Source organism: Scleropages formosus, chromosome 9, assembly GCF_900964775.1.
Source record: "Scleropages formosus chromosome 9, fSclFor1.1, whole genome shotgun sequence".
Lineage (NCBI taxonomy): Eukaryota > Metazoa > Chordata > Actinopteri > Osteoglossiformes > Osteoglossidae > Scleropages > Scleropages formosus.
The window spans coordinates 4313458-4324743 of NC_041814.1; the positions used below are offsets into that span (position 1 = coordinate 4313458).

The following is an 11286-nucleotide window of genomic DNA, read 5'->3' on the forward strand; positions in this document are numbered from 1 at the left end:
CAGCAAGTAGGTCTGTTATATCACAGCGCCTGGACAATGCGACGGGATGTGAGTTTGATTCCCCCCTCAGTCTGTGTGGCCTTTATATGTTCTCCCCATGTTCACATTGATTTCTTCTCACAGTCCAAAACATGTTTCAAGTGAGCTGGTGACTGTAAATTGCAGATAGTGTGTGTGACAAAGTGTTGCCCTGGTCTGTTGATGAGTGATTGACTGTAGGTGCTGTACCGTATTATATCTGGCCCCATAAATTACCTTGGATGAAAATATTATGTAGTTTTTATTGTAAGCTAGTTTGGAGGAAAAATGTCCGCTAAATGAACAAATGTAAATGCATCTGTTTATGAATCTCTACGAAGCCCTTATCTGTCCAGGATATTCTGAAGCTCATCCAGCATGTCTGAAGAAGATTTCTTTTGTCCAAACTTTACTGAATTCCATAAAGTTAACTTCAAAAGTGTTTTAAGAGAAACAGTAAAAATGTGACTATGAGAAATGCAGAATTACCCAAGCCTTTTCTTGAAATTGAATGCTCAAATGTTACTTATCATTTTCAGTTAAAACACACAAACATTCATACAACACCATAACCATACAGTTTTATGATAAGTTATTAAATATCAACAATCATTAATAAACATTTTCAAATCAACAACCAAACAATTTTTCTAAACTGATGCCCCCCTTCTCTCCAGGTCCAAATGAATAGAACCTAGGAGGGTACCTCATCTGCGACAGATCAATGACAATTAACTCGAATGATCCGTTGCCACTAGGGAGTAGGGGGACCATTCTTGGTCTTTTTCAGGGGTAGCTGTCAAAACTGGGTCTCCTAGTACAATACCAGCACTGACCCAGTCTCCTTTGAGCATCTCTTTCTCCTGGTCACTCTCAAAAAGTCCTGTCCACTTTCCATGTGACTTGCCTTATCAATGGACCCCACAAAAGTGCTCAGCCAAGACTACCTGGCCATGCTGACTGCAGACAACCACTCTCATACCTCAGCACCCACAACTGGCCACTTTTGCTCAGGCTGTTCCACTAGATATAGACACACTGTCAGTGAAGTCCCAAGAGTCCAAAAATGATCTCCTGGAAAAAAAAAACAAATCCACTTTGGAAATCCATCTAGGTTGTCCTGTTTCCTCCAGCAGATGCAGATGGTGTTCTTCATGGCCTGCATCCTTTAAACCTCCATCCTTGCTGTTGATGATATCTAGTTGTCCTCTCCAGGGGCTGTATTCAGAAGCAAATCTACTCTGAGCTATCGGGAGTTAAAAATCACATCTGTGTGTCACCCTGCAGGGATGATGGAGAAGCCATCTGAAACCCTGCACCTTGGGCTCAATAGGCTACCATAAATACATTAAAAATCTTCCAGGGATTAAAGTTCCCCCCCAAGAATGCTGCGGCCCTGCTATGCACAATGTTGTGTTAGGTCCTATTCTGCAACCAGCTGAAATCTCCAGTACTGCTCTAGATCTTAGCCAAAAGATTGAGAAACTATGTCTAGAGCAAATATTTTTGAAGACCATGCTGAAAGACCATGGCATTGTGTGCTAAGGCTGTGCCCCCCACAAACCAAGACTGTTACAGAGGGATGAATTAATGCTGGTAGGTGATTTGAGTGGGTATAGAAAATGCGATAAATGCTCTGTCCTGGGGTTGGCCTGGGTCCTGCTCTCTGGTGGGTCTGGGGTTCAAGTCCCGCTTGGGGTGCCATCCTGGGTGCCATCCTGGGTGTGTCCCCTCCCCCTCCAGCCTTACGCCCTGTGTTGCCGGGTTAGGCTCCGGCTCCCCCGACCCCGTGTGGGACGAGCGGTTCAGATAATTTGTCTTTGTGTGCCCTGTCCTGAACTGAAAATTTTCTATGTCATGCAGCTAATCTGGTAGCAAAAGTCATCTACCTCAGTTTTGAAGAAATATGGAAAAGTTGGCTATTATTTCTTGGTACTGACACCTGCACTAGACACTCAGTGCTGAAACAGCATCAGCAGATGTCAGAACCCAAGGAGATGTCTATACTATCAGAAACAGAGGCTTCATGTGAAACTCCCTGAGCTCCCTGCTTCATGGAGGGCATTTTACTACCCTGTGTGCAGAACATTGTCTACTGCATTTGTGTCAATTTGGGAGGTCAGAAAACAACTGACTTACAGCAGCACACACTTCCTAGTGTATTTCCAGATTTTGTGCATAACCCTGACAAGCTCTTCAAGAATTCCTGTCTCAGATGGGGCTTCTATCACTCTTGCACATTTGTAGCCTCTCTTGTCCTTTGTTTTGCAGCATGTTGTTCCATAGAGGTTGTAAATAGCTAGAGAGTGAGAGACTAAAGAACTGTAAATGCAATTCATCTAATATTAATAATGTTATACCTTACTGTAGGGGGGTGCAGCGGTACAGTGGGTCTGATCGGGTCCTGCTCTCCGATGGGTCTGGGATTCGAGTCCTGCTTGGGGAGCCTTGTGACGGACTGGCGTCCCATCCTGGGTGTGTCATTCAGACAATGTCTTTCTCATCTGACATAATAAGTGTGTCATTACCAATTCCATGTGTTGCTTTAGAGGAAATCATGTGTGTAGTAGAAACATGGGAATAGTGCAGGTGTGAGTGAACTCCAAGTTACATTGGTTAAACCAAGTACACACACACACACACACATTTTCAGAACCGCTTGTCCCGTACGGGGTCACGGGGAACCGGAGCCTACCCGGCAACACAGGGCGTAAGGCCTGAGGGGGAAGGGGACACACCCAGGACGGGACGCCAGTCCGTCGCAAGGTACCCCAAGCGGGACTCGAACCCCAGACCCACCGGACAGCAGGACTGCGGCCCATTAAACCAAGTAGGTAAGTAGAATTAGTTGTATAAATTCCAATAATTTATTCACAAGTTTATATAAAGATCACACACAAAGAGTCCGAAACCGCTTGTCCTAAGCGGGGTCGCGGCAAACCGGAGCCTAACCCGGCAACACAGGGCGCAAGGCTGGAGGGTTAGGAGACACACCCAGGATGGAACGCCAGTCCACTGCAAGGCACTCGAAACAAGACTTGAACCCCAGACCCGCCAGAGAGCAAGACCCGGCCAAGCCTGCTTATATAAAGATTTACCCCTTAAATTTTTTAAAGTTTATTTTAATAATTTATACAAATAATAATGGCCATCCCACGATTCACATACTTTCAAGCCACACTGTACATATCTATCTGAGATGATAACTTTAAGTTGATATCAATAGTCTAGAGTCGCAACACAATGAGAAAAGAATATCCTTGGAAATTAATTTAATGGGATAGGAAATACTTCAAATGGAATTGCATTTCATAAATTTCAGCATTAGACTTAGTATAATCAGAAAGTATATTAACAAACACAAAAGCAATGTTACCTTCACAACTTAAGGCTAAGAACTTGAAATAAAAAGACCACTACACTCTCCTCTTACTTTTCCACGTTGCATTTAATGTCTTCCTCTTACATTTTTACTTATATGTTTGTAACAGCCCTATGTGTTTACATGTGCATGTATTTATGGTTTATTGTACGTCCATTTATTGTCACATCATGTGTTTGTATGTAGTGAATGCTGGCAGAATCATGAAGATAAATTCATAGAGCTTTTACTGTTCTTGGCCAATAAAGTGATTCTGATACATATATTGTATATGTGTCAAAACATTTGAAACTTATTTCTTTAAGTTATAAATTACTAACAATTTCTTCTTTTTGAAGAATAATAAGACCTGAGGAGGCTGGCTGGCCGTTACAGAAGCACCCCATGCTGGCTGAAGATGATGAGCAACCATCATGATGAATGAAACGTACCTTGCTGAACTGGGAAATCAAGCCATCATACAGCAACAATGCAATTGTTACCTGTAAACTGACTTTGAAGTCTTATTTAATCTAGAATGCCCAGGAGGGGTGGGCAGCCACTGGCAGTTGAACCTCCAGAGGTTTTTTTCCTCCCTCAACTTTCAGTTGGGAGTTTTTTTGTTCCTTTCCTCCATGGCCAGTAGGCATAGTTATAGCTTTAATAACTGCGTGGATAATGTATTACACTAGTCTGTAGTCAACTGTCTTCTTTGTTCTGTTGTCTGATGTATTTGTTTCTTTGCCTTATGCCTGTGTTCAAGTGGACTGTGTCACCGCCTGAGAAGAGCACTCTATAAAAATAAATTGAATTGAACCGAATTGAATGTGTCTGCCTGTTACCATTTAAACCCTTGCTGTATGCTTGGCAGCTTCTGGAGGCCTTTGCTTTCACCTGTGAGCAAATAATTTCCTTTAGTATAATACAAATGGACCAATTTATATTTATCACACGTGTTTGACATGGCTTTTTGTGTAAAATAATTTGTAAATATTACCACATTTCTGTTAATTCTTATTAACACAAACATTCATGAACATTATTGAAATATATTGAAACATTTAAGGAAAACTATATTAGGCTTAATGGAACCTAATAATGAAAACAAAACACTGGAAATTCTTACATTTAAAAAAGTGGATGATGTGTGGTGGGTTCATCACGGAGTGTGTAATGCAGCTGAGGGTCATATGTTGTGTTTGCGTTTATATTTACGTATGTATATGTGTCTGTGTGTCGCTTTAATCTGAGAATCGCAGATTGCAATTCAGGAGCATGTGTGTGGACATGTGTAGTTTGTGTGTGGGATTGTGTGTGTGAGAACGGTGAGCAGTGCTTTAATCAGGGCAGTGTAGCGTGTGGTACAGGAGCGAGGAGAGCCGAGCCGACCCAGGAGAGCCCCGGCACTCACATAATCCCTGTGTTTTCAGGAGCCCTGGCCCGTACTTGATGAGCTTGGGCAAGAAAGGGGGCAGGCTCTCTCTATCCCGGTCTCCACTCCCTTTCTCTCTCTCGCTCTTTCATTCCCTCGCTTTTTCTCATGCCCCCCTCCGCATCCCCCCAGCCCCACCCTGGAGCCGCTGTGCGAATGAATGGGTTCCAAGTGTTTACTCAGCAACTCTTTCTCCCTCCCTTTTTTCGTTGAGCCCTGAGAAAGAGACAACCAGATGTGAGGATGGACAGAAGAGCCAGAGTCCGAGAGGAAGAGAGCGAGATTAGATTCCAATTTAACACTATAAACACATTTGCTACTCTGAAAGTCTTTAGATAGAGAACATATGTAGCATTTTAATGCTTGTGGCTCCCAAATTTGGCCCCACTTTTTAAAGTGAATGGCATCTGATTGCTCTTCTTGAATTACGTTTATTGCATTTTGTTCCAAGTACCAAGTAACAAGCAGTGTGGCTGAGCTTATGGACTACTGGAATTCAAGTAAAATTTAACTTGATATTTAACACATTCTTATTGCTATTTGCATATTATAGTCTACAAATAAACAAAAGCACTAAAAATAACATTACATTTTGTGTATCTCACTGGTACGTTTCTGTACTCTGCTGCTACATAAGACTATTGAGGCTCTTTAACATCTCCCTGGTGTGGAACTATTCTCCTGACTGGAAATGAGTATAATAATAAAAGAAAAGTTTGAATGTCATTCATCTAATGTCTGGAATATCAGTATAGATGTAACCACACTCTAAAAATACATTCTGGGTTGTACATACCAAATGTATGATACTGTGAAAAAAAACATCTGCCAAATGAATAAATGTAAAGGTAAAAAAGCTGGGGTTCTCATGTAGGTCTGCGTCAATATGGAACAAAAAAAACATAGTGGGGCCCAATTTACTTTGTTTCAACCAGTTATCCTCTAAGTATCCTACATTTCTCTGTTTTTCTAGAACATTTCACACTTGGACTATACAGATCACTTAAGTATTTTCTTAATTTTTATGATCTTGTGTACTAGTTAAGAAAATATTTCATTCAATTTATTTGTATAGAGCGGTCTTCTCACACAGTGACACAGAGCACTGAAAACATCTCTAAACCCACCAAGTCAGACTCATTTGTAAAATTTGTGTGATCTGTCCAATACTGATCCAGTGTTCATTGCTTTCACCAGTTTTTTTTAGTACAGTATACAGATATTTATCTGCTTTATAAAAAGGACTATTGATTACACCTGATGTTTCACCAGTGTTGTAACACGGGAGGTATAAGAGTAAGCTGACCCAAACAATAATATATTAATAGTGATGAACCATATTAACTATACAATCTTTAGCATTAATTCATTCCTAATGGGAACATGGACATTTATCAGAAATGATAATTAAATATGTTCATATCATTCATTATTTTAATGTTCAGAGTATTCACACTTACATGTGTAAAGGTGTGATGGCAAATGATAGTATATTAATAATAAAATATACTTCATAAAAACTGTTCTGTACGTGTTAATGCTTCATATAATTCTACTATATTCATATAATTTTACTAATTTTTATTACAGCTCAAAGCACTATTTAACTTTAATCAAACCAGTATAACTCAGGTTCTTACCTCAGTTGATGAAATCTGAGAAAACTAAAGGAAATTCCTCATAAGATAATAACATGAGTTGGTAATAAAATAATATGAGCTGTACAAGTAAAGGAAGAAACATCAGTGATAGACCCTTGCATGCTTTTTAAGTCAGTCTCATACGAAAATGTCAAATCCACTAATTTTTAATGATATTTAAATATTACTTTACATGTTAAATTATATTTAATCCTTAATTTGAAATGATTGATTCAACAGCATTGTCTGTAAAGAATAAGAAAGAAATGTCAGGTATAAAGCAAGGAGCGGTCTCTTGCTTTTCCCTCCTCTTGACCACCCACCCACTACAGTACAGGTAGAGGTATAATTCAAAGTGACTGTGCAGAGTGGAGTGGAGCAGCGAGGAGGTTGAGGGGGCAGGGCAGGGGGAAAATATGGGGATTACCGCAAGGCTGCAGCCCCGAGGCAGTGCGGCTGTTTCCTGGACACTGCCCCTGTTTGTCCTGCCTGACCTGGCAGCACTGGGGGCAGATGCCGCTCCGATACACCCCTGATCCCACGCCTGTCCGAAACTGTTAGGCACCGCGTATGAGCAGCTTGTTAGGCTGAATGTGTCTGACCTGGGGGCGGGCTTGTGGGATGTGTGTGTCGAGGGGTGCTATCAGCTTTTGCTTGGAATGGTTGAGTGGTGAGGCGGCACATGGGCTGCGAATGAGGGTGATTACCATTTTATGACTTAGTTTGATTCACCGTCGGACCTCTTTCATATCAGTCTGTGCGAGAGACACAACTAATGAGCTGTGTTTGTTTAACCTTTGCTTTGAACACGCTCTTGCTCCGACCCTGTGCTCTCTCACCCTCTTTCCATCAGTGCAGCACAGGCTGACAAATTCATACAATGGTAGCTACATAATTTATGTCTGTCAGGAACGTAATCCTTTTGTTTTACATAGACCTGAGAAATGCATAATTGAATTTGAGTTTGCATCCTCCGCGAGACTGAACACTGGAAAATGCAGTGATGTGACGAGAACTTGACGCATCTCAGAATACTAATGCTACTCCTGCATTTGTTGAGATGTTTGATTTGTTGAATTTGTTCACATTTATATAGATGTGAATCATCAGTAAACACATGTTTCATTTATCTGAATAATGCATCCCAGAGCACCGAACTGTAAGGATAAGCTGTACATGTTACCACAAAGAGCTGTAGATACAGATCACTTATTAGAAAACTTGAAATATTCCCCCTTTCAGAGCATGTTCTAGGAATATTAATGTTTTTTGTAGATTGTATAAATGTGTTTGCAATGTTTGAGATTGTTTTAATGATGCAGAACAAAAATACAACATCAAAAGTGTAACATTAGACCATCCAAAAAACCTGCTCCTCTCACTCTCAAAAAATAAAAATTAAGTGATATTTGCTTTTTAAACCCCAAAGCTTTTATAACTCAGTCCTTTGTTTTAATGTGCTGCTTTTATTTTTCAATGGATGGATTGAGTAGGGTTTAAAAATGCTGCTGGTAGTGTTGTTTCTGGACTAGATAGACAAGGTAAACTACTAACAGTGCACAGACTGCCCAGGAAAACAGAGGACTGTGTGTGGTGGGTGTCCAAAAAGTCACCACTAGCTGCACTGCAGTGAATCCCGACATAGGAGTTCAGAATATAACCTTTGGGCATCATGGAATAGTGGCAGTCATAATTAATGCTCTGCAGATCTTCTCTTACCAAAGTATTCTGGCCAAATACCTGCGGAAGCCTCTACAAGAGCAGTCAGATTAAGTTTATTTTCCAGGAGGTTTGGGACTGACATCTGTTCAGTTCACCTGTGTGTAATGAGCTTGATAACCTCTTCTCTGCCTTAAGCCCATTGTTCAGTTCCTTCTGGGAAGCTCTTATGCATGCTGATGCAGAGGCAGTGTTATGCCAAAATGTAACCAAAAGTAAAATGATCTGATTTACATTTATTCCTTTAGCAGATTCTAAAAATACAATGAGTGTATTACATCAACAGAAAGAAAGACTTGGATGGAAACATGTGATTCTAGAGAACAGTTAATTTGTCACATTCCACCATATGAACCAGTATACTATTACGATATAATATACATTACATGAGTGGCTGCATAAAGGTTTACCTATGATTTATTTTATTTAGACACAGAAACTTACATTTTATTCCTTTGGCACTCCGGTAGGCCTACTAACTATACGCCCTGACAAGTCAAAATTAAATACAATCAGAAGCAGAATCCTGTTAAGAGTTTCTCGAAAATCTAACTGCATGATTTTTCTTTTTTTTTAATTTTGCTTTTTTTTGGTGCAAAGAATACACATTTTTAAAATGCTATGCTACACAGACGAAGGACTGCCTGAGTATTTTCATTGTTCATAAGCGGGGCAACTCTATTATAGCCACCAGCAGTCTGTGATGCAGCGGAGTAACAACTTGTTAGTTATTGGGGGAGAAAAAAGGAGCGGTAAGTGGCGACAGGAGCTCGAGCCTAAAACTGTAGGACAGACACATCGCGGTTACTTGGACACTTAGGAGACCCGCCCCACTTTTGCGCGCCGCTGCCATGACGTGAACATCGCGGACCGTCACGGTGTCACACACAGCCGATAACATCACTGCAGGTTCGTTTATAAGCACACACACACCTGGCAGGGCCAAGTCAGAGTGAGGGACAGCGGCGCAGGAGACAGCACACACACACACACACACACACACACACACACACGCACACACACACACTCACACACAGGCGGGTGAAAAATAAATAGAGCAACCTCAGACATAAATTGCTCCTGTGCTACGGAGACACAACACTTAGAGCAGGCACGCCCTCAAAATATTTTTTATGAATCTGCCAATTTTTTCTTACTACTCTGGCATGTACAGCATGACGGCGGAGTCGCAGCACTCGCCAGCCGAGGCCACCAGCCCCGTGGGGGTGTCTCCGAACGTGAGCCTGGACTCGCCGATCCCGCCGCCGATCATCCTGCTGCAGACCGAGGACGGGGTGCTCGTCAAGTCCGAGCCGCAGGGCAGCAGTCCGATCACGGACCGGGAGGACGGAGCGGCGCTTGCGCAGCCCGAGGAGCAGCTGCCCCAGACGGGCGGCCGCCGCAGGAAGAGGCCCGTGCAGCGCGGGAAACCGCCGTACAGCTACATCGCCCTCATCGCCATGGCCATTGCCAACTCCCCCGAGCGGAAGCTCACCTTGGGCGGCATTTACAAATTCATCATGGAACGTTTCCCTTTCTACCGGGAGAACTCGAAGAAGTGGCAAAACTCGATCCGCCACAACCTGACTCTGAACGACTGCTTCGTGAAGATCCCGCGGGAGCCCGGCAGACCGGGAAAGGGCAACTACTGGACTCTGGACCCGGCGGCCGAAGACATGTTCGACAACGGCAGCTTCCTGCGCAGGAGAAAGAGGTTCAAACGAACAGATGTGAGCACCTACCCGGGCTACATTCAGAGCTCGAGCGCGTTCACGCCCACGCCCATGGGCCGCCCCGTGTACCCGAACACGCTGTACCCGGGCATGGGCTCCGGCTACGGCTCTCAGCTGGCGGGCTCTGCGCACCCAGTGATGCTGCACCACTACCAGGCCGGGGCCGGAGTTGTGCAGGGGCAGCACAGGATGTTCAGCATCGATAACATCATCAGCCAGCAGACGGCGATGCAGGCTGGGGCAGCAGGGGACATGAACCCGCAGACTTTGGGCTTGGGCGGAGGGGAGCTGGGTGCCATGGCGACGAGCTGCGCCGTGAGCGCCCCCGACGCCTCCTCGTGCTTCCAGGCTCAGACTGTAAACCCCACGACCACTGTGATCGCAGCCTACCCATACTGCTCCTCGACCTCCCCCCCGCAGGCCGGTTTCTCCTCGGGTGGCTCTCAGGTGTACTGTCCCGGGAACAGGATACCCCTGCAGGCTGTGCGCTCGGGCTCGTGCGCGGAGCCCGCGGAGCAGCTCCTGGGGCTGTCGGCCCCCACCGTGAACTCGTACAACAACTCCTACATGAGACAGTCCAACTTCGGCTCGGGGATCGAGCGCTACATGTGAGGGCAGGTGCTCCCTTCCTTCTCCATGGTTCTCACTTATGTTTTAGACGTTTCCGGTCGCGGATGACATGAAGTGTGTTCGCATTCATTCCTATGTGACTCTTCGTAGCAGTGGCGTGGCAACTTGACAGGTGCTGGGAGACCAGAACACCGTCGACAGAACTCGGTGGAGGGATGCGCACGTACTGGGGGCACAGTGGGCTGCTTGAGCACTGGGACAAATATGCCCCGCTCCCCCGTGCCTGTGCTTCGTGAGCATGAAAAATATTGTCGCAGAAATGTCGCTTATCTCGACTTTATGTGATAACATGGTGAAATCCGTTTACGTGAACTTTATTCGAGTCTTTTGTTTGTGTTTGTCTTTTTATTATAAATGGAGTCTTCTTAATAAAAAAAATATTGCACAAAAAATCGCGTAATGTATTTTATATTGTAGTTATTTCGCGGTGCGGGTAACAGTAAGCCTTGTGTGTGTTTTCTCCCTTTTCCTGTTGTATTTTCCAGCTTTTTGTCTTGAGATGATGGAAGAATTCAGTGCTTTTTTTTAGTAAATACATAACGAACATCGCGGGTGAGTCAAGTCCCTAGACGCATTTCTTATTCCATCCCACATCTGCTAGTAGCATCTGTGATTTTTACTGTATGTAAACTGTTGGTGTAACCGTTGAACGTTTATTTTGTAAGTAGAGTGCGTGCAAAACTGTGTAAAATATGTTTTTTTTCGCATTTGGTTAATACTGCAACACGAAAGAATAAACGTGCTCTTTTACTT

The 11286-nt window shown here is 43.5% G+C and overlaps 1 protein-coding gene across 2 annotated transcripts; it reads left to right on the top strand.

The window, feature by feature from the left end:
- Window positions 1–8915: 8915 nt before the first annotated feature.
- foxe3 (forkhead box E3) lies at window positions 8916–10515 on the top strand. Of its 2 annotated transcripts, none has more exons than XM_018728156.2 (2): window positions 8916–8922; window positions 9345–10515. In XM_018728156.2, the coding sequence occupies exon 2, from the start codon at window positions 9346–9348 to the stop codon at window positions 10513–10515; it is 1170 nt and encodes a 389-aa protein (XP_018583672.2). In that variant the 5' UTR covers window positions 8916–8922; window position 9345. The 2 variants fall into 2 exon arrangements, with proteins under 2 accessions (XP_018583672.2, XP_029110875.1); XM_029255042.1 differs by lacking the exon at window positions 8916–8922 and adding an exon at window positions 9015–9079.
- The last annotated feature ends 771 nt before the right edge of the window (window positions 10516–11286 follow it).